This window comes from Stomoxys calcitrans, chromosome 1, assembly GCF_963082655.1.
Source record: "Stomoxys calcitrans chromosome 1, idStoCalc2.1, whole genome shotgun sequence".
NCBI lineage: Eukaryota > Metazoa > Arthropoda > Insecta > Diptera > Muscidae > Stomoxys > Stomoxys calcitrans.
The window spans coordinates 257,698,490-257,723,670 of NC_081552.1; the positions used below are offsets into that span (position 1 = coordinate 257,698,490).

General features: G+C 35.1%; 3 protein-coding genes across 3 annotated transcripts in view; 2 read left to right on the forward strand and 1 right to left on the reverse strand.

Annotated features, from left to right (window-relative positions):
• The window catches only part of LOC106094482 (glutamate decarboxylase), a 67,486-nt gene extending 61,483 nt beyond the window's left edge, over positions 1-6,003 (reverse strand). Inside the window, exon 1 of the mRNA XM_059365857.1 lies at positions 5,832-6,003. The gene's annotated coding sequence lies outside the window, so the exon portion shown is untranslated. The remainder of the gene's footprint in view (positions 1-5,831) is intronic.
• The window catches only part of LOC131996221 (uncharacterized), a 147,799-nt gene that overhangs the window by 76,257 nt on the left and 46,361 nt on the right, over positions 1-25,181 (forward strand). The gene's annotated exons all lie outside the window — the stretch shown is intronic.
• Positions 222-23,077, forward strand: LOC106084442 (uncharacterized). Its single transcript, XM_013248124.2, has 4 exons — positions 222-419; positions 11,336-11,626; positions 12,017-12,162; positions 19,044-23,077. Exons 2-4 carry the CDS (start codon positions 11,343-11,345, stop codon positions 19,370-19,372), a joined length of 759 nt encoding a protein of 252 aa, XP_013103578.2. The 5' UTR covers positions 222-419; positions 11,336-11,342; the 3' UTR covers positions 19,373-23,077.

Genomic DNA, 25,181 nt, shown 5'->3' on the forward strand with positions numbered 1-25,181 from the left:
TATCAACATGTCCCTTGACACCCAATACACATATCTTGAAGGCTGATAATTTTGGAATTTACCCTCCTCCATTGAAATGGACTATTATTCACCATTTTAATAACATTTCCAAGTAACAGTTGGTGCAGAGTTTTAATTTAGTTGTTCATTAACTCGTCACATATTCGTTACTAATTTTGAGTGATTTCGCGAAGCAAAAAGGAAAATAAAATTTAGCATAAATAACACGTGAACACGGAATATATAAATCAGTACCAAACGCTTTCAATGCGTACTATCTTTTGTAATAATTGCTGAAGCTGTTAAACGGACCAGAAGTTAGTAGCTCAATTAAATTTTGTGGTCCTTGAAAAGAGAAAAAAAAATTTTTTTGGCAGTTTTATTTGAAGACGTGATACCTGTATTACTTTTAATAAAAGGTAGGAATGAGTTAATTTTAATAATTTGTTTTTAAAACATTTCCTTAGTTTTAAAATTTTATTAGAATTTATTAAATGGATCATAATTCGTTTATTATACCCTACACCACTACTGTGGTACAGGGTATTATAACTTAGCGCACTTGTTTGTAACATTCAGAAGGAAGAGAGAAAGACCCATTGATAAGTATACCGATCGACTCAGAATCAATTTCTGATTCGATTTAGATATGTCTGTCTATCTGTCCGTCTGTCTGTCTGTCTGTTTGTCTGTTTGTCTGTCCGTCCGTCCGTCTGTCCATATTAATTTGTGTACAAAGTACAGGTCGCAGTTTTCATCCGGTCGTCTTAAAATTTGGTACATTCATTTTTTTCGGCCAAGAGACGAATCCTATTTAAATTGGAAAAAATAGGTTCAGATTTGGATATAGCTCCCATATATATGTTCTTCCGATTTGCAGTAATAATGCAATAAAATGGTCATTTGTTAACCGATTCTCTCAAAATTTGGCTGGAAGGATTTTCTCTTGACTCTCGATACAACTTGTGAATTTCATGGAAATCGGTTTAGATTTAGATATAGCTCTCATATATATATGTCGCCCGATTTTAACTTCTAGAGTCACACCAAGCTCATTTATTGACCAATTTTACATGGGCGGACCTCATGTACTTGGACCCAACTTTTATTATGAAATTCGTACTCTACTCTTGGATACCTTTCATTTGATACCCATATTATCCTTATCGATCCACTTTTGATTTTGGGTGGTGTTTTTGGGGTAACGGTGGACGGTGCTCGCCCTTCCGTTATCAATACTGACCATACTCGTAATCTACTCCCGAATACCTTTCATTTCAGTCCCATATTGTCATGATCTTCAAAAAAAATCCTATTATAAGGGGTTTTGGAGCTGGGCGGCCCCCAGGTACTTGGGCCCAACTTTTATTTTGAAATTCGTACTCTACTCTTGAATAAGTTTCATTTGAATCCCATATTGTCCCGATCGATCCATTTTTATTTTTTGGTAGTACTTTTGGGGTTAGAGGGAGGGTCCGCCCCCCTCCCGATATCAAAAAATTATATAGCCTATGTTTCCTTCCAGACGAACCTACACAATCTGTGAAAATTTCAAGCTAATCGGCTCAGCCAATTTTGAGTCTATACGGAACAAACAAACAAACCGATAAACAAACAATCATGGATGGATAAATGGATAAAAGTTCTTCCATAAATGTAATGTCTGTTAAATTCATTCAAGGACCTTCATATTGGAGATCGAACGATGAGCAAACAATCATATTCCACGCAGAAGAGATAAACAATTGTGTGTCAGTCACAATTCGTGGAAAACTATCAACGATATGTAGACAGATCATGACAATACGGTATTAAATTGATGGTTTTTGGGAGTTTAATAACGAATTTGACTTCAAAATATTGGTTCAATTTGTTTTTGTTTTGTGGTAGACAGTATGTTTGATGGGTTCGAAATACATTTCGCCAAGATACGAGGCTTGAGATCCAATTTCTTTGCAGTGCATTCGCACACTCATTATCATCGCTCTGATGTACTAGCTTTGTAGTTTGTCCATCGTCCAGTTCGCACTTTCTTTGCCTTTTGTCCCTGACGTATATAGAGGTTTTAATATTGTCAATAGTTTAAAATAAATAAAAACGAGTAAGAGCGTTCTAAGTTCGGCCGAGCCGAATCTTATATACCCTCCACCATGTATCGCATTTGTCGAGGTCTTTGCGCGGTATCTCTTTTTAGGCAAACGAAGAATATTGAATATGAACTGTTATGCTATTGGAGCTATACCAAGTTATAGTTAGTCTGATGCGGACCATAAATGAATTGAATGCTGAACATTCATTTGAACATAATATTTTATTTCATTCGGATAAGAATTGCACCTTGTAGGGGCTCAAAAAGCAAGATCGGAAGATCGGTTTATATGGGAGCTGTATCAAGCTATGAATCCATTCAGGCCTTTGTTGGACACGTATGTTGAAAGTCATGAGAGAAGCCGTTGTACAACATTTCAGCCACATCTGATGAGAATTGCGCCCTCTAGAGGCGCAAGAAGTCAAGATGCCAGATCGGTTTATATGGCAGCTATATCAGATTATGTACCGATTTGCGCCATAATCAGCAAAATTGTTGGAAGTTATAACAAAACACTTTATACAAAATTTCAGCCAAATCAGATGAGAATTGCGCCCTCTCGACGCTCTAGAAACCTAAAACTACCCACTGTTTCAAATTTCAGTGAAATTGGATAATAAAAAGGGTTTTTTTGGGCCTCAGACCCTTTATCGGCAGATCAGTCTATGTGACAGCTATATCTTAATATAGTCCGATCTGATCCATATTTCAGGTTTCGGGAAGCCCTTAACTACTCACTGTTTCAAATTTCAGCGAAATCGGTTAAAAAATAAAGCTTTTATGGGATTCAGATAATTTATCAGCAGATAATTCCATATGCCAGCCATATCTGAATATAGTCCGATCTGAACCATAGTTAGGTCAGAGGCTTAATATAACCTACTGTTTTAAATTTTAGCGAAATCGGTTAAAAAATAAAGCTTTCATGGGCTTCAAACCCTTTATCGTCAGATGGGTCTATATGGCAGCTATATCCGATCTGAACCATATTTGGGTCAGGTGTCGGAAGGCCTTAATATACTCACTGTTGCAAATCTCAGCGAAGTCGGTTGAAAAATAAAGTTTTGATGGGCTTCAGACCCTTTATCAGCAGATCGGTATATATGGTAGCTATATCTAAATATAGTCCGATCTGGTCCATATTTGGGTCCAATATTGGGTGCCTTATAACTACTCAATGTTTAAAATTTCAGCGAAATTTGGTAATAAATAAAGCTTTTATGGGCTTCAGACCCTTTATCGTCAGATGGGTCTATATGGCAGCTATGTCTGAATATAGTTCGATCTGAACCATATTTGGGTCCCATGTTGGATGCTCTTATGTTACTCACTGTTTCAAATTTCAGCGAAATCGGGCAATAATTAAAGCTTTTATGGGCTTCAGACCCATTATCGGCAGATCGGTCTATATGGCAGCTATATCTAAATATAGTCTGATCTGGTCCATATTTGGGTCCGATGTTGGGTGCCTTTGAGCTACTCAATGTTTAAAATTTCAGCAAAATTGGGTAATATATAAAGCTTTTACGGGCTTCAGACCCTTTACCGTCAGATGGGTCTATATGGCAGCTATATCTGAATATAGTCCGACCTGAACCATATTTGAGTCAGATGTTGGTAAGCCTAAAACTACTCGGTGTTTTAAATTTCAACGAAATCGGATAAAAAATAAAGCTTTTATGGGCTTCAGACCCTTTATCGGCGGACCGGTCTATATGGCAGCTATATCTAAATATAGTCCGACCTGAACCATATTTGGGTCCTATACTGGGGGGCCTAAAGCTACTCACTGTTTAAAATTTCAGCGAAATCGGATAAAAAATAAAGCTTTTATGGGCTTCAGACCCGTTATCGGCAGATCGGTCTATATGGTACCTATATCTAAATATAGTCCGATCTGGGCCCTATTTGGGTCCTATATTGGGAGGCCCAAAGCTACTCACTGTTTCAAATTTCAGCGAAATCGGATAAAAAATAAAGCTTTTATGGGCATTAGACCCTTTATCGGCAGATCGGCCTAAATGGCAGCTATATCCAAATATAGTCCGATCTGAACCATATTTGTGTCCTATGTTGGGAGGCCTAAAGCTACTCACTGTTTCAAATTTCAGTGAAATCGGATAAAAAATAAAGTATTTATGGGCATTAGACCCTTTACCGTGTATCGATCGGTCTATATAGCAGCTATATCCAAATATGGTCCGATTTGGCCCATTCAAGAACTTTACCAGCGTGCATCAAAAAAACGTATCTGTGCCAAATTTCAGTTCAATATCTTAATTTTTGAAGGCTGTAGAGTGATTACAATGGGCGAATGGACAGACACACGAATATCGTTAAGTCGCCTTAGAACTTTACGACGATCCGAAATATTGGTTGCCCAAAAAGTAATTGCGGATTTTTTAAAATAAAGTAAATGCATTTTTAATAAAACTTAGAATGAACTTTAATCAAATATACTTTTTTTTCACTTTTTTTCTAAAGCAAGCTAAAAGTAACAGCTGATAACTGACAGAAGAAAGAATGCAATTACAGAGTCACAAGCTGTGAAAAAATTTGCCAACGCCGACTATATGAAAAATCCGCAATTCCTTTTTGGGCAACCCAATATATAGGGTCGGAAATGTATATTTCGATATGTTGCAAACGGAACAGTGGGTATAAAAACATATCACTTTTACAAGGGTTTGTCGCTAGATAGGACAAATTTCCACCATGTTAACTCCATGGGATAGATCCTGGGACAGTTGAAAAAGGATGAGTATACTATGCAAGGATTTTTAATGAAGATAACATTAGTTAGCAAATATATAATTGAGCGACTTTATAAAAAATTTAACAATCATAAGTTATGGCAATTTAAACTTTTCATTCCCTGTAGGATATGTGCTATGACAGGTAACTAATTATCCAGTTTAGAACCGGTATATTTTGGGGCAATTGGCTACACATTTACCCTAGGGAGGTTATGGACCGATTAGGACCATGTTTCCAACATCCAAAGCAAGTATGATCTGTAACTGTCAATAACCTGATATAGCTCTAATAGCATAGCAATTCTTGTCCATTATCCTTTGTTTGCCTATAAGGAGAGATACCGTGCAAAGAATTTGACAAATGCCATCCATGATGGAGGGTATATAAGATGCGGTCCGGTCGAACTTAGCACACTTTTACTGTCTTAATACCAACTACATCAGAATAGGAGTATGTCTTGAGATTTCGTTCAATGCAATTGTTTTTGCGTAATACACATTATTTTTAAGAATGTAATATCCATTGGAATTTCTTGAATATAAGTTGCGGGTTTAGCAAAAAAAAACATCCCTACATGATGTATGTACTCTGCAGCATAGATCCGCCGTTCACTTAGGGCCCTTGGATTGGAAAGTCTTATGCGTTAGTAAAGCTCATAGCACACTTAAATTGAAAAGCATTCTCATGCCATAGAACAAATATCACCATACACACCATCAGGGACAAATTGAGTTTTTCCAAATACTTGCACAATTCTTCACTCGCATCACATCCTTGCAGCCCTTTGGCAAAAAACCAACTTAACACAAATAAGTAGTTCACACAGATGTTGCAGCATAAACACAAATGCACTTTGCAGCATGCACATTATATAACACTCTTATGTAACATAGCACATACACAAAATGAGAAAAAAAAACCAACACCAACAACTATAGATTGTGGGTATTTTTGTAATTCCTGTGGGGGAGTTTTAGCTTCGTACCTTGCTGTGGTGCTGGGTTCTTGGAGATGTAGTGATGGTAAGCCCGATAACCGAGATACGCGAAAATATTTCCTCACAATTTCTCCTGACCCTGGATTGGGGATTTTATAATTAAAGAAAATTCCGTTCGGGAAAATGAGTCTCACTTGGCAAATGTGTGTCAGGATCAGACGTTAACACCAAAATGGCGTTTTCCGTTGGCTCGGCTACACTACTTATATATAAAAAAAAGGACGAGTGGCAGTGTTTCTCTGGGTTTTTTTTTTCTTTTTGCCTCTACAAAATTTGCTTTGCTTAGTTTTCGGTGGGAGTGGGTGTTGATTTTGGCCAAAAAGCACAAAAAGATGTTAAAGAAGAGAATGGAAAACAGAGTATCTATGTAGGTAGGCCCTGAAGGACTCAAGGATGTAATGTGCTGTGTTAGCGAAAAAAAAAAAAACATAACCACTTTACGGTTAAGGTGTACAGATTTTTCAATGTTCTGATGTTGGGAATGGAAAAGGAAATTCTCCCAAATTTGTCCCTGGATGCTGATTTTATGCAAATTATGTAACTACAGACCAGAACTAAACTTCAACCATTTATCAGGGTTTCCTTACTTGGCATTTTTCATTCGAAATTGAATTTCATTGAACCATGTTGGTAGATGGTTTGCCAATTCCCGAAACTAATCGACCATCTTCATATGGATGATTACACAGCCGCCACCTATGTTGGCCATCGTATGGATGAATGGTCGAATGGCCATAGACATATGTGTCCGGTTCCATTGAAAATCAGTGCAGCCTAATAATTGCATTTTAAGTACCATTAGGCCTACATTGTGCAGCGGGCGGGCGCACATATCGTTGTATGGCAATGTGGCAAGTGTTTCAAATTCGCCTCCACACCTCACTGGTTATACTCTTTTTTTCACCATTGCAACAATGTGATGGTAGTTACAAAAGACTACAGATTGTACATTACACACAACCACAATGTGAAGCATATACAGTGAGGGAAATCTGCATAGGTACAATTGGAAAATGAAGAATTTAATTTTTGTATAAACAAATTTGAAATTCGATGGGAACGAACTTTGGATATACATCATCATGGATTCTGCTAAAAAATTACAAAAATTATTCAAAACGGAAACTTTTAGAGGCTTTGAACTTTAAATCGATAATTGGTACATAAGTATACCCCACAAACTAAATTTCGCCCAAATCGGAGAAAACGTACAGTTATGGGGGTTCAAGAGGTCAAATCATGGAATAAATTTATAAAGCGGCGGTATCTTTGAGCTTTTTTTTAACTTTTATACCCTCCACCATAGGATGCGGGTATACTAATTTCGCCATTCTGTTTGTAACTCCTTAAAATATTCGTCAAAGACCCCATAAAATATATATATTCTTGATCGTCATGACATTTTAAGTCGCAATATGTGTGTCCGTCTGTCCGTCCGTCCGTCCGACCGTCTGTCTGTCGAAAACACGCTAACTTTCGAAGGAGTAAAGCTAGCCGCTTGAAATTTTGCACAAATACTTAGTGTAGGTCGGTTGGGATTGTAAATGGGCTATATCAGTCCACGTTTTGATATAGCTGCCCTATAAACCGATCAGGGATCTTGACTTCTTGAGCCACTAGAGGGCACAATTCTTATCCGATTTGGCTGAAATTTTGCATGAGTTGTTTTATTATGACTTCCAACAACTGTGCTGAGTGTGGTTTAAATCGGTCCATAACCTGATAAGGCTGCCATATAAACCGATCTGGGGTCTTGACTTCTTGAGCAATTAAAGGACGCTATTATTATCCGATTTGGCCGAAATTGTGCAAGAGGTGTTTTATTATGACTTGCAACAACTGTGCTAAGAATAGTTCAAGTCGGTTCATAAACCGATATAGCTGCCATATATTTATATGGCAGCTATATCAGATTATGAACCGATCTGCGGTCTTGACTTCTTGAGCCGCTAGAGGGCACAAGTCTTATCTGATTTGGCTGAAATTTTGCATGAGTTGTTTTATTATGTCTTCCAACAACTGTGCTGAGTATGGTTGAAATCGGTCTATAACCTGATATAGCTGCCATATAAACCGATCTGCGGTCTTGACTTCTTGAGCCGCTAGAGGGCACAATTCTTATCTGATTTGGCTGAAATTTTGCATGAGTTGTTTTATTATGACCTCCAACAACTGCGCTGAGTATGGTTGAAATCGGTCTATAACCTGATATAGCTTCCATATAAACCGATCTGGGGTTTTGACTTCTTGAGCCACTTGAGGGTGCAATTATTATCCGATTTCGCTGATATTTGATACAACTGCTTCTCTTATGACCTTTAATATACGTGTCGAAAATGGCAGGAATCGGCTTATAGCCTAATGCAGCTCCCTTATAAACCGATATATTACCCCTATTTTATTTCTTCAGGCCCTTAAGTGCGCAATACTTACTAGATTTGGCTGAAATTTTACACAATGACTTCTACCAATATTTAGTTCAAATATGGTCCGAAATGAACCATAACTTGATATTGTTCCAATAACATAGCAATTCTTTTCTTTTATCCTTTGTTTGCCTAAAAAGAGATACGAATGCGACCCATGGTGAAGGATATATAAGATTCGGCCCGGCCGAACTTAGCGCGCTTTTACTTGTTACTATTTGAAAACGGCAACAAATTTTGCTGTTTTAGCAAAAAATTACAGCTGTTCCATTTTCAGCACACTTTTTGTATAACAGCATAAAGTGTGCTGAATAAATATTTTTGCTGTTTTTATACCCACCACCGATGGATGGGGGTATATTCATTTTGTCATTCTGTTTGCAGCATATCGAAATATCCATTTCCGACCCTATAAAGTATATATATTCTTGATCAGCGTAAAAATCTAGCCATGTCCGTCCGTCTGTCTGTTGAAATCACGCTACAGTATTTAAAATTAAAGATATTGAGCTTGAATTTTGCACAAATTCTTTTTTTGTCCATAAGCAGGTTAAGTTCGAAGATGGGCTATATCGGACTATATCTTTATATAGCCCCCATATAGACCCATCCCCCGATTTAGGGTCTAAGGCCCATAAAAGCCACATTTATTATACGATTTTGCTGAAATTTGGGACAGTGAGTTGTGTTAGGTCCTTTGATATCTTTCTTGAATTTGGTCCATATCGGTCCAGATTTAAATATAGCTGCCATATAGACCGATCTCTCTATTTAAGGTCTTGGGCCCATAAAAGGGCCATTTATCGTCCGATGTTGCCGAAATTTGGGACAGTGAGTTGTGTTAGGCCCTCCGATATTCTTCTCCAATTTGGCTCAGGACCATATCGGTCCAGATTTGGATATTGCTGCCATATAGACCGATCTGCCGATTATAGGATTAGTTTTGCATTTAGCTGCCGTATAGGCCGATTTCTCGATTTATGGTATTGCGCCCATAAAAGCCGCATTTATTGTCCGATTTTGCCAAAATTTGGGACAGTGAGTTGTGTGAGGCCCTTCGATATCCTTCCTAATTTGGCCCAGACGGTTCAGATTTGGATATAGATGCCACATAGACCGATCTCCCGATTTAAGGTTTTGAGCCCATAAAAGGCGCATTTATTGACCGGTTTTGCCAAAATTTGGGACAGCGAGTTGTGTTAGGCCACTCGACATCCATCTTCAATTTGGCCCAGATCGGTCCGGATTTGGATATAGCATCCATATAGACCGATCTTTCGATTTAGGGTTTTGAGCCCATAAAGGCGCATTAATTGTCCGATTTCGCCGAAATTTAGAACAGTGAGTTATATTAGGCCCTTCGACATTTTTCTTCAATTTGGCTCAGATCAGTCCAGATTTGGATATAGCTTCCATATAGACCGATTTCTGGTTTTGGGACCATAAAAGGTGTATCTATTGTCCGATTTCTCCGAAATTTGGAACAGTGAGTTGTGTTAGGCTCTTCAACATCTGCGTCGTATATGGTTCAGATCGGTTTATTTTCAGATATAGATTCTAAAAAGACCAAAATTTTATTATACACAATGGAATAATGTTCCAAATCCTAACATATTTGGATATAGCTGCTATGGGGCATAAGGTATGCATTTTTCACCGGATTTTGGCGAAAAGTGGTTTACATATATACCCGAGGTGGTGGGTATCCAAAGTTCGGCCCGGCCGAACTTGACGCCTTTTTACTTGTTCTAGTTGAAGAAATCATTCAAAGAACAAATGCGATCCATGGTGGAGGGTATATAAGATTCGGCTCGGCCGAACTTTACACGCTTTTACTCGTTTGTTATTGCTCTACTAATGTGTACATGACTGACATGGCCTTTTGGTTCTAAATTTAAAGAAAAAAGATTATGGAAATACACATTTAGTGGTGATTATAAACATCCACTGAGACACATATTTACATTTGTATTTTATCTTTTCTTCCAACATCCCCTTCATAATTAAGCAGTCATTTTCAGCATATAACAGATTTTTCAGCAGTCAGTCTGCTGCTCTGATATTGCAGAACTACTGCTGTAATAGCAGAACTACTGCTGTAATAGTAGAACTACCGCTGTAATGGCAGAACTACTGCTGTGATAGCAGCAAAATTAGCTATAATTCTATTCAGCAGACAGTGTTTGCTATTTTCAGCAAACTTTTTGCTATGGGTGTAACTTCCATATCAAACCATCTCTCGATTGGACTTCTGGAGCCGCAAGAAGCCAAAATTATTATCCGATTCGGCTAAATATGTGATATTGGTGTTTTTTCAATAAAAAAATATTAAATAAAAAAGCGTCCATATAAACCGAACTTAATCCACATTAATTGTGGTAAAAATATTGGGTTGCCCAAAAGGTAATTGCGGATTTTTTAAAAGAAAGTAAATGCATTTTTATATAACTTAGAATGAACTTTAATCAAATATACTTTTTACACTTTTTTTCTAAAGCAAGCTAAAAGTAACAGCTGATAACTGACAAAAGATAGAATGCAATTACAGAGTCACAAGCTGTGAAAAAATTTGTCAACGCCGACTATATGAAAAATCCGCAATTACTTTTTGGGCAACCCAATAGTTAATCAACCTGATGTAGTTTCCATATTTCACATTTTGGGCACATATATAACACCATGAAGTGTTCTGTTTCTCCATGGAAACCTTAATATGCCATTTAATGTACTGTGTCCCTATCCCATTTACCTCTACTGTAGTCTCTACTAGTCAGCCATAGTGGCTGCCACTATTTGTTTTTCTTCTCACTTGCAATCTGTTCGAGTAAAAGTAAATGGCACATAGAGCAAAAACAAAAGCATGACGCCTACTGCGAGTATCATAGGACCAACTCTCCAACACCTACTCACCAACCTATGTATCTACCTTTCAGCATATACATTTGGCCATGTACTCTCATCTACACCAAGCATGTAGATGTTAACCTTAGAGCTCTTAGCCTTGACGTCATAGATTTTCTGTTTCATTTGCTTGGGACTAACAGGCGATTTCTTTTCTTCTTGCAGAGGCAAAATGCAAAGTCCTTACAAATCCTTGCTATTGGCTGTTATGCTGTTCGTTATGGCGCATGGCATAAGTGTGACGTCACTGATGGCAGCAGCACATAGTGGCGGAGGTGGAGATGGCTATAACACACAGGCGGCGCTCACGGCAACAGCAACAGCAGCATCAGCATCGAAATCAGCATCACCATCAGCACTAAAAGACAGTCTGGGCAACCTTGATAAAACTGTAGCCAAGAGTAGACCGTCAAGTGCAGTTGAAGATTGGAGTTTGGTGTGTCAACAGCTCTGCGGGTAAGTTGCTCAAGCAGCAACCTTTGAACAAAAAATAAGAAATGAAAAAAAAAAAGACAAATACCAGCAACAATAAAACACATTATAGTGAAGTTTTGTGTGTGTGTGTGTGTGTGTGCGTGTAAATGTCCTTTTTGTGACAAAAGCGATTTTAATTCAAAAAAAAAAAAAAATCCGACGTTAATTCAAAAAGTTTGGCCTAACAACACTTTTGGCTATAAATGACCCAAAAAAACTTTTAACAAAGTGTGAAATTTGGAAAAAAAAACGTTTAATGTGATACTAATCTCTTTTGGTCTTTTCTTTTTTTTGAGAAAAAAAAAATCAAAAAGTTTCTTTGTCTGCCTTTGTGAAATATTATGTGATTTGTTTTTCCTATTCTGTTTCTAGAGCTGCCTTAGGCGGCGCTGAGTGCACCCCCTATTGTAAAAATATGCCAGTTTTACCTCAGATAGTGCAACTTGAAAATGCCAACACCCTTTTGGATGCCAAAAATCTGCAATTCATGTGCCCGCAGCTCTGTGGACTACACTTTGGTATGTGTTTTAACATTAAAAAAAATATATTAAAATTTTTTAATAAATAGCCATTTTTTATGTTTGTCATGATGCTTTACTCTGTTAAAGTTTTTATTTTTAAAAATTAAAAACCCCGTCGGCATATAAGATTTCAATTGCCTTCAAATGACCTTCCCCATTTTAATGTTGAAGGGCATTCTATCTAGCATCAAATTTAGTAATTTTGACATCTTTAATATTTTTTGGAACTTTTGTGCCTTCACCATTCAACAAAAATTAAGATATCACCAGGGTTGCCAACTAGGTTTATTACCTTTTAGGCTACCCAAAAGGTACCCGAAAAGATGCCATTTAGTGCCAAACGAAAAAAAGGCATAAGGTGGACGCATCTTGTATTTCTAGTTAGGGCTTTTTACCTTGCCGTAGCTCAGAGGTTAGCATGTCCGCCTATGACGCTGAACACCTGGGTTCGAATCCTGGCGAGACCATCAGAAAAAATTTCAGCGGTGGTTTTCCCCTCCTAATGCTAGCAACATTTGTGAGGTACTATGCCATGTAAAACTTCTCTCCAAAGAGGGAGGGAAGGAGGCCCCTTATCATTGAGCTTAAACTTGAATCGGACTGCACTCAATGATATGTGAGAAGTTTGGCCCTGATCTTTAGTGGAATGTTGATGGGCAAAATTTGCATTTGCAGCACTTTAGTTGTTGTATATTTGGAGCGGTGAGCTGATATCTTAGAAGCAGTAGTTTTTACTCGAATTCGGACCATGGATATGATGACCAGTCACAATGCCAAAACTTGTTATACCCACCACCGAAAGATGGGGGTATATTCATTTTGTCATTCCGTTGGCAACACATCGAAATATCCATTTCCGATCGTCGTAAAAATCAAAGGTGATCTAGCCATGTCCGTCTGTCTTTAAAAATAGAGATATTAATTAATTATTAATTAAGGTCTTAGGCGCATTTAAGCCACATTTATAATCCGATTTGGATATGAGCAAAATGTTCGCATTTGGGAAATTTTTTCCCAAATTCTTGAGAATTGATGACTGATGGGGTATCTTCTCGAAGAAAACTGCTGATGTAGGGTTTAGTATCAAAGAAACTACAATCCAGTGCAGTGATCCTTTCGGCCACATTTTTTGAAAATATTTGAATTAAAAGCCAAATTTTATTAACGAAAAAAATGAAATCAACCATGCACAGTGGGATGGCAAAAAATGTGTGCCAAACAAGTAAAAGAGTGTTAAGTTCATTCGGGCTGAATCCTATAAACCCTCCACCATGGATTGCATTTGTCGAGTTCTTTTCCCCGATATCTATTTCAAAGCAAACAAAGGATAAAAGAAAAGAATTGCAAAGCTATTGAAGATATATCAAGTTATTGTCCGATTCGGATCATAATTGAGGTGAATGTAGAAGTCATTGTGTAAAATTTCAATTCTAATAAGAATTCCGCCCTTAAGGGGCTCAAGAAGTAAAAAAGGGTGATCGCTTTATATGGGAGCTGATTCAGGTTATAGACCGCTTCATACCATATTTGATACATATGTTGAAGATCATGGAAGAAGACGTTGTACAAAATTTCATCCAAATCAGATAATAATTACGCCCTACTAGAGGCTCAAGGTGTCAGAAACCAAGATTGGTCTATATGGCAGCTATATCAGGTTATGGACCGATTTCAACCATACTAAACGCAGTTGTTGAAAGTCATAGGAAAACGCTTTATGCGAAATTTCAGCCAAATTGGAGAGGAATTGCGCCCTCTAGACGCTCAAGAAGCCAATACCCAAGATAGGTATTGGTTGCCCAAAAAGTAATTGCGGATTTTTTAAAAGAAAGTAAATGCATTTTTTATAAAACTTAGAATGAACTTTAATCAAATATACTTTTTTTACACTTTTTTCTAAAGCAAGCTAAAAGTAACAGCTGATAACTGACAGAAGAAAGAATGCAATTACAGAGTCACAAGCTGTGAAAAAATTTGTCAACGCCGACTATATGAAAAATCCGCAATTACTTTTTGGGCAACCCAATATATATGACAGCCATATCAGGTTATGGACCGATTTGAACCAAACTCAGCACAGTTGTTAAAAGTCATATCAAAATACGTCGTGCAAAATTTCAGCCAAATCCGCTAAGAATTGCGTTCTCTTGAGGCTCAAGGAGTCTAAAACCAAGATCGGTTTATATCGCAGCCATATCAGGTTATGAACCGATTTCAACCATACTAAGCACAGTTGTTGAAAGTCGTAGGATAACGCTTCAATTTCATCCAAATCGGATAGGAATTGTTCCCTCTAGACGCTCAAGAAGTCAATACCCAAGATAGGTTTATATGACAGCCATGTCAGGTTATGAATCGATTTAAACCACACTTAGCGCAGCTGTCGTGCAAAATTTCAGCCAAATCTGATGGGAATTGCACCCTTTAGACGCTCACGAAGTCAAGTTCCCAGATCGGTTTATGTGGCAGCTATATCAGATTATGGACTGATTTGACAGAGTTGTTAGAAGTTATAACAAAACATATGCGAAATTTCAGTCAAATCGGATAAGAATTACGCCCTCTAGTGGCTCAAGAAGTCAAGACCCCATATAGGTTTATATGACAGCTATATCAGGTTATAGGCCGATTTAAACCATACTCAGCACTATTATTGGAAGTCGTAATAAAACACCACCGTAGCGCAGAGGTTAGCATGTCCGCCTATGACGCTGAACGCCTGGGTTCGAATCCTGGCGAGACCATCAGAAAAAATGTTCAGCGGTGGTTGTCCCCTCCTAATGCTGGCAACTTTTCTTTCCAAAAAGTTGTCGCACTGCGGCACGCCGTTCAGACTCGGCTATAAAAAGGAGGCCCCTTATCATTGAGCTTAAACTTGAATCGGACTGCACTCATTGATATGTGAGAAGTTTGCCCCTGTTCCTTAGTGGAATGTTCATGGGCAAAATTTGCAATTTGCAATAAAACACCTCATGCGAAATTTCAGCCAAATCAGATAGGAATTGCGCTCTCTAGTGGGTAAAAATGTCCAGATTCAAGATCGGTTTATATGACAGCTAAATCGGATTATAGATCGATTTAAATCAGACTTGGCACAGTTATTGGAAGTCATAACGAAACACATCATGCAACATTTCAGGCAAATCGAATAGTAATTGCGCCCTCTAGAGGCTCAAGAAGTCTAGACCCCAGATAGGTTTATACGACAGCTATATCAGGTTATGGACCGATTTGTACCATACTCAAACGGCTGTTGGAAATCATAACAAAACACCTCATTCAATATTTCAGCCAAAGCGGATGGGAATTACGCCCTTTAGTGGCAGCTACAACAACAACAGCCGTTGAACCATCCAGATCACTTTAAAAAGCTCAATAACTTGCGAATGTTCACATTCGCTAAATCAGACAGGTTCTCAAAGAAATGGGAACCTAAAGTGGAAATCCTTCTAACTACTAGTGCGGGACACACATACAGAAGGTGTTCTATAGTCTCTACTTCTTCAATGTTCTCACAGCTTCTGCAAAAGTCGTTGCTGGCAATCTTCAGTCTGTCAGCAAGGTTTTCAGATAAGACAGTGACCTATCATGACGTACACAATGACTGAGACGTCTGTTCTAGCCAATGACTGCAAAGCAGTAGACCTCTTCAAGGCAAGATTAGGCCACATAGTTTTGGAATGCTCACTGCCCCCACTTTGTGACCATCTATCATTGGTTGTTCTTCGGGCCTGGTGCTGAAAACTTAGCTTACATGTCGCTAGAGGCATATCCACAGATTCCATTATTCCTGGAATGTTTAGGGTAGTTCCTAGTCTCGCAAGCTCATCCGCTTTACAATTCCCTGGGATATCTCTGTGACCCGGCTCCCAGAACAGGTGAATTTTGAACTGTTCACCCATTTCGTTGAGAGATCTGCGACAGTCGAGGGCGGTTTTTGTGTTCAGAAATACGTCCTACAGGGATTTAATGGCTGACTGGCTGTCTGAGAAAATATTTATGCCAATTGTCGTAATGAAGTTATATCTTAGCCATTTCATCACTTCCTTAATTACAAGGATCTCTGCTTGATACACATTGCAGTGATGGGGTAACCTTTTCGATGTGACCAGTTCTAGAACTTTAGAGTACACCCCGGATGCCTGGAGAGTGTTGATATAAATTTGCCGAAATGTTGGACTAACCCCAATAGAAAAACATTTATCTGGAATATATTTTAATTAGATCGATGCTGAAGAAGTCTTTGTACCATTGATATGCATATTTTCACCACAAATAAGATTATTATTGTGTCTAGAGATGTAACAATATTATTTTATATCTCTTTATATCGGATATCGCTTTATAAGTGAACTAATCAGGTTTTAAATCGTGCCATATTTGGCAAGTTTCAGACAAATCGGATAAGAATAGCGCCCTCTAGAGGCTCACAGACTAGACTAGAGCTCATAACAGAATAAAATTTGCGGCTTCCAGGGGCCCAATACTAATCGGATAAGAATTGCGCCCTCTAGAGGCTCACAGACTAGACTAGAGCTCATAACAGAACAAAATTTGTGGCTTCCAGGGGCCCAATACTAATCGGAAATCGGATATGAATTGCGCCCTCTAGAGGCTGACAGACTAGACTAGAGCTCATAACAGAACAAAATTTGCAGCTTCCAGGGACCCAATACTAATCAGAAATCGGATAAGAATTGCGCCCTCTAGAGGCTGATAGACTAGACTAGAGTTCATAACAGAACAAAATTTGCGACTTCCAGGGGCCCAATACTAAGTATTCACATCAATACTGAGTATCTGTGAAACATTTTAGGCGGCTAGCTTTACGCTTGCTATCACTATCGTGATTTCGACAGACCAACGGACGGGCGAACATGGCAATATCGTCTCAGAACGTCGGGACTATTAAGAATATATATACTTTATGGGGTCTTAGAGGAATATTTCGAGGTGTTACAAACGGAAAGATTAGATTAGTATAACTTAGCTTATAAACAAATTGGTACGAAATAATGACAAACATTTCATAAAAGAAAATTTGGTATACATTTTGTCATAGAAACCAATTTTTACAAAATTTTTCATTGAAAAGAAATTTTACCAACATTTCCATTAGTAATGAAATTTCAAATAAAATAGAAAATATCGATTTAAACTTAAAATGTTCTATTACCCGAAACTTGCTATGGTCTTAATACTTTTCATCAAAATAGATTCAGATTTGGAAAAAACTCCCATATATTGCAGTACCCGATTTTTATACCCACCACCATAAGATGGGGGTATACAAATTTTGTCATTCTGTTTGTAACTCCTCGAAATATTCTTCTTAAAACCCAAAAAGTATTGAGTTGCCCAAAAAGTAATTGCGGATTTTTCATATAGTCGGCGTTGACAAAATTTTTCAACGGCTTGTGACTCTGTAATTGCATTCTTTCTTCTGTCAGTTATCAGCTGTTACTTTTAGCTTGCTTTAGAAAAAAAGTGTAAAAAAAGTATATTTGATTAAAGTTCATTCTAAGTTTTATTTAAAATGCATTTACTTTCTTTTAAAAAATCCGCAATTACTTTTTGGGCAACCCAATATATACATTATTGATCATCATAACATTTTAAAGTGATCTAGCCATGTTCGTCCGCCTGTCCGTCCGTCCGTCTGTCTGTCGAAAGCACGCTAACTTCCGAAGGAGTAAAGCTAGCCACTTGAAATTTTGCACAAATACTTCTTATTAGCGTAGGTCGGTTGGGATAGAAAATGGGCCATATCGGTCCATGTTTTAATATAGCAGCCATATAAACCGAACTTTGATTTTGAATTCTTGAGACCCTAGAGGTCGCAATTCTTATCCGGATTGGCTGAAATTTTTCATAAGTTATTTCGTTACGACTTCCAACATCTGTGCTAAGTATGGTGGAAACGGTCTATAATATGATGTAGCTGTCATATAAACCGATCTGGGATCTTGACTTCTTGAGCCCCTAGAGGGCGCAATTCTTATCCGATTTAGCTGAAATTTTGCATGACTTGTTCTGTTATGACTTCTGCAACATACGTTTTGAATATGGTCCGAAACGGTCTATAGCCTGATATAGCTCCCATATAAACCAATCTGCCTATTTGGATATAGCTGCCGTATAGACTGATCTCTCCTTTTAAGGTTTTGAACCCACAAAAGGCGCATTTATTGTCCGATTTCGGCGAAATTTTGGGACAGTGAGTTAGATTAAGCCCGATGACATATTTCAGTATTATGGCTCAGATCGGTCCAGATTTGGATGTAGCTGCCGTATAGACTGATCTCTCGTTTCAAGGTTTTGGACCCATAAAAGGCGCATTTATTGTCCGATTTCGGCGAAATTTGGGACAGTGAGTTGTGATAGGCTCTTCGACATCCTTCTTCAATTTGGCCCAGCTCGGTTTAGATAATATAGCTGCCATATAGACCGGTCCCTTGATTTTAAGTTTTGGCCCCATAAAAAAGGCATTTATGATCCGATTTCACTGAATTTGGACACAGTGACTTATGTTAGGCTTTTCGACATCCGTATCGTATATGGTTCAGATCGGTTTATTTTTAGATATAGCTACTAAAAAGATCAATATTTTGCTATAAACAATTGAAGAATGACTTGTACTTGTTAGTATTTGGTCCAAATCGGAACATATTTCAACATAGCTGCTATGAGGCATAAGATATGCTTTTTTCACCAGATTTTGACGAAAGATGGTTTACATATATTCCCGAGGTGGTGGGTATCCAAAGTTCGGCCCGGCCGAACTTAGCGCCTTTTTACTTGTTTTAATTTTAATTGTTCCTCTGTTTTCAAATGGTTTCAATTAACAGCGATATTTTGTTTTTTTTTTTTAATTGCAGGTGATGATGTTTGTACATGCAAAAATTGGTTAAATGGCAACTATGACGCCAAAATGGAAATCACGCATGATGATGAAACTAATGTCTGTGCCATATTCTGTGATTTCAAGCATGTCACACTGACCGGTTGTAGTCCTTGTGACAAAAGCGAAACAACAGACCAAACTCCACAAATCACCTTGGACAAGGTTGAGGCAATGGGTAAGTCCATTATCATGGGCTTTGATGAGGAGACAACACCCGATTGGAATGAACTTTGTGCTTCTCTGTGTAAAACTGGCGATGGCGGGTCATTGTGCAATTGTGACTTGTCGCCATTTTATGTGTGAATAAGGAAACGGAAGAAATAAAAAAAATTTTGTTTCCGGCATACAGAGGGCGATAAGTAAAAGATTTTTTTTTTTGTTTCTAAAAACAATATTTTATTTCTATTCAAGTCTTTTGGAAAAAGGACTTTAAACTTTTTGTTTTTCTTTTAAAAAAATTGCTGTTCAATTATGTTATAAAAAAACTATATTTCAATTACAACTTTAAAAACTTGCTCAATTATTAAAAGATCTTTGTGGACATTATTCAATTGAAAGAAAATCAGAATGAATGAAAACACACATAAGTGAAAGTAATAAACTAATCCCTATGCGCATCAATTAATTTGTAATTAATTTCAATTAAAAACAAAAGAAAAAAATAATAAATGAGAAAAATCAAAAACAAAAACTCATAATAATAATAATACCATACAACATATAAAAACATATTAAAAAAAAAAACATAAAAAGAGATATATTGTTGCAAACTATAGTGTTACTAAAGGGTTAACTTTATATGTATCATCGCAAAAAAAGGAAACTATAAACAGGACTTGAGGGCTTTTTGTGCAGAAAACAATGCTGTTATGAGTTCTCTAAACTGTATTTTTCTGTTTCTTATTTTTAATTTTACACCTTACCCCAAGTTTCCGTATGAAAAATGTCATAAAAACAACAAAAATCACTAAAGGGCTTCCAGGTGAAATAGTTTGTTAATGTCTTAAGCCTTCTTCCTTCAGCTAGGCGGATGAAGCTGAAGAACAAAAGCAACTAGGACACTACACTTTAGTTGAGGGTGAGGCAACAAGTTCTCTAACCCCCCCACCCAAAAAAAAAAAAAAACTGAAAACAACCAACCAATAATATTCATATATACAACATATCGTCGTCACTCTGTTGATAAAGCAAAAGTATGAACAAAAAAAAAACACAAAATAAAAAAAATTTAAAAAAAAAACATTTTATTAGAAAAAAAACAACTAAAAAATATTTTCATTTCATTTCAGTTTGTTAATGGAATCAGCATATCAATTAACAAAACCAACAAAAATCATTTTTAATTAACGAAAATAATTTTTCTATCAACTATTCTGGCTTACATGTCTATGCCAAAAAAACCAAAAGCTATTCTATTATTATTATTATTGTCGTATTATACATTATATACACATTAACAAATATATACAACAATTATATATATATATATATACAATGCATTATAAATGAAAATTTTAAAACATCTTTCACTACATTCACAATTACTCTAAATGTTAGCCAAGAGTTTAGTGTTGTTAATGAATTTCTGTTAAAGGTTTAGTTAAAATGTCCTGCTTTTAGTTGAATATAAAAACACACATGTTTTTCTTCAAGTGTATTGTCAAAATTAATGAAATGAAAGAAAACACAATTAAAATGTCTCACTACATAACGTATATAAAACACAATTAAATACGCTTTATACTTATACACCTACATGTATATAAGCATGTAAAGAATGTATAATTTAGGGTATTGCCAATTCAGTTTGAGAAAAACATCGATTTTTTTAATGTATACATTTTTATTCTTTTGAAATTCTTTAAAAGTTCAAGAAATTACAGAATAGAGTAATTAAAGCAATTTATCGATAACAAGTTGTGTTATCGATTTGGCTATTATCGATTTTATATGTGTTGCCAGAACAAATTTCACTTGATTATAAAGTTTTAATGAATATTAGTAACTGAAAAAAATACATTTTTAAAACAACCACCCATCGATTATTTAGCTTATTTATCGAAAATGAAATAGTTATCGATACACTTTTCAGAAAACTTAAAAAAAAAAACTGAGTAACTTGAAGTCCATCTTTTGTTAAGTATCAAACAAAAATTAAAGCAATTTATCGATAACAAGTCTTGTTATCGATTTGGTACTTATCGATTTTATATGTGTTGCCAAAACAAATTTCACTTAATTATAAAGTTTTATTGAATATTAGTTACTGAATATAATAAATTTTTCAAAAAATAATCATCCATCAATTATTTAGCTTATTTATCGAAAATGAAATAGTTATCGATACACTTTCCAGAATATTAAAAAAAACTGAGTGACTAGAAGCCCATCTTTTGAAATATATATAAAAAAAATTGAAGTAATTTATCGATAGCAAGTCTTGTTATCGATATGGTACTTATCGATTTTCTATGTGTTGCCACAATTTTCATTTAATTATAAAGTTTACTTTGAATATTGGTAACTAAAAACAATACATCTTTAAAATAACCACCCATTGATTATTTAGATTATTTATCGAAAATGAAATAGTTATCGCTACAGTTTTCAGAGTACTAAAAAAACTGAGTGACTAGAATCCCATCTTTTGAAATACATTAAAAAAAATTTTAAGTAATATATCGATAGCAACTATTGTTATCGATTTGGTACTTATCGATTTTATATGTGTTGCCAGAACAATTTTCACTTGATTATAAAGTTTTAACGAATGATAGTTACTGAAAATAACACATTTTTAAAAAAACCATTCATCGATTATTTAGCTTTCGTAATATATCAAAAATAATCATTTAACGATTATTAAAGTTAATTATCGGAAAAATACCATTCTTGATAGCAATGTCCGAGCCATTTGGAATTTTTTATATATTTCAAATGAATAGTAATAACAATTTTTAATTTCTTTCTAATCGTCATACATTTGCATCATATTTCGATAGAAATGTGAAAGAAGAAGAAGAAATGGAAAAAGAAATTGATGCAATTATAGCATAATAGCGAATTTATACCAGCAGCTTATATCTGCCGGTATAAATTCGATTCTAAAAATGTTCGACTTATTCAATTGGTATGCTTCCCATCCATTGCAAGCCAGAGTTCTGCATAAAATATCAGTGAAAAGTTGTACTGTTAAATTATCGATATCATGCGATAACGCATAATAAGAACCGATTAATCGGGATTTGCTCCCTTTACTAATAAAATGAAGTACAGTAAATGCCATAAAACAATATTGCAAAAAATTTTACTCCACCACCTCAAATATAAAACGTATTTTCCATTTCATGACGAAACGATAAATTGAAAATCATAACTGTTTTAATTTTCAAGTTTTTTTGCCTGTTATGGCAAAGATCACTAATCATAGTACACATGATTCTGTGCATCTGTTGGAAGTTGTATTGATGGCTTCGAACTCTAGACAACGACAACGGCTGTCGCTGTGTCCAGATTGGAATCCCGCCCGGGCTGATTTTTTTTTTTGAGGCTGAACGCCGTGGTTCGAATCCTGGCGAAATAATCAGAAAAAAATTCTGCGGTGGTTTTCCCCTCCTAATGCTGGCAACATTTGTGGGGTACTATGCGATGTAAAACTTCTTTCCAAAGAGGTGTCGCACTGCGGCACACCTTTCGGACTCGGCTATAAAGAGGAGGCGTCTTATCATTGAGCTTTAACTTGAATTGGACTGCTCTCATTGATATATGAGATGTTTGGCCCTGTTCCCTGGAATATTCATGGGTAAAATTTCCAAAATATGAAGTTTCTCTCCTTTCGTCGTTTATTTTCAAATTTTGTTGTAAAAAAATTATCGATATTATTTTATGCAAATTTATCGATAATTTTTTTCCAATCGATATGATTTTTCTGTTTTTTTATTGATATCATATTGTTTAAAGCAAAATGCACTGTGCAATAAATTAATCGAAATTTTAATCTATCGAAATTTTAATTTATCGAAATTTTAATTTATCGAAATTTTAACTTTTCGAAATTTTAATTTATCGAAATGTTACTTTATCGATTAATTTATTACGAATTATATATTGTCAAGATTGCAGTGATTAATACTTTTGAAATTTTAGAATTTTTGAATTAAAATATATGAATAAAATTTTCAACTTCGATAACACATTTTTTTCGATAACAATTTTTATCGATAACTTGTTTTTTTATCAAAAATTCAATTTTAATCTCAACCTAAATATTTTTTTCTAATATTTTACTGTTATGGGCTTCTATAAATGTTTCTTGTGAAAAGTTCATATGTTTTTGGTCCATATAGAAATCGATAGGATAGAATAAAATTTTAAAATTTGATAGCTAATTTTTTCGATAACTAATTTTTCGATAACAATTTTTTTCGATTTTTTTCGATAACTTATTTTGTTATCAAAAATTAAATTTAAATCTTAATAAAAAAAAAAATTATTTTCTAATATCTTCCTATTATGGACTTCAGTAAATGTTTCTTGTCAAGAGCTCATGTATTTTTGGTCCAAATAGAAATCGATAGGAAGTGGTAATGCTATTCATATACAGTTTCTTTTCAGCCTTTACGTTGAAATCCTTACTTTGAATTAGAACAACACTTCTATTTCGAGAACTGTTTTTGTTATCAAAAATAAAATATCCATTGTTTTTCTTCCTGTGATATTTCGGACAGTTTTCAGCCGATATCATGCAGTATAGACTTTTCTGGCAGCAATGTGTTCGATTTTGGAGATCGATAACAAGCTCAAATTTTTTATTTGAAAAAGCAATTCATAAAAAAGAAATTTGGTCTTCTATTTCGATAACTTTTTTCTGTCATCGAAAAGAAAATACACATTTTTATCGAAGATTTTAAGCGACTGGAGTAACTTTGTATGCTTCATAATGTGTAAAAATTATCAGCTCTTATTACTTTATAAAATATATGCTATATCGATATTTGTTCATGTTATCGAAGGAATTAATCGACAAAAACACTTTTTGCTTTAATCGTACTTAATCGACAAAAACATTTGTTGCTCTAATCGGACTTAATCAACAAAAACAGTTTTTGCTTTAATCGGACTTAATCGACAAAAACAGTTTTTGCTTTAATCGGACTTAATCGACAAAAATAGTTTTTGCTTTGATCGGACTTAATCGACAAAAACAGTTTTTGCTCTAATCGACAAAAACAGCTTTTCCTCTAATCGAAGTAATTTATATGTCCTACATATCTTTTCAGTATATGTTTCTAGTTTTAAAACGATAATTGTGTTATCGAAAAAAAAACATACACGCTTATCGCACTATGTAATCGAATAAAAATAGATTTTACTTCGATTTGAGTTCATTAATCAGTTTAAATTTCAACGACAAAAAGAGTTCATTTTTATTTTTTTTAATAATAGTTTTTTTAACGTAATACTTATATATATAAAATTATATAATTATTTTTTTTTTTAATATAGTTAAACATTTTTATTTTTTACATTTTTATATTTTATATTTTACATTTTTTTTTTGATTTTTTAATAATAGTTTTTTAACGTTGGCAATCCTTTAAACAAAGCTCTTACATAAAGTCTAACAGTTTTATATATATATATATATATACAAAAATAATTGTTTTTTCTTGAATAAAAAAAAATCTAAACATTTTTATTTTTTACATTTTTATATTTTACATTTTTATTATTTTTTTTTTAATAATAGCTTTTTTAACGTTGGCAATACTTTAAACAAAACTCTTACATAAAGTCAAACAGTTTTATATATATATATAAAAAAATAATTGTTTTTTCTTGAATAAATAAATATTTGAAGAAAAAAAGTTTTGGAAGACTATAATAATACAAAAAAAAATATTAAGAAAAAAATAATAATAATAACAACCTTTGAAGACAATTTTCGATTTGTGAAAAATAAAACCACACAAGTCAATAAAAATGTATTATAACAAAATAAAAATGATAACAATGGAAAAAAATGCAATTACCAACTTGTGGAAGACATTTTAGGAATAAAGTATTAAATATGTTAAACTAGTATTAAGGGTAAAAACAAAAACAATAACAA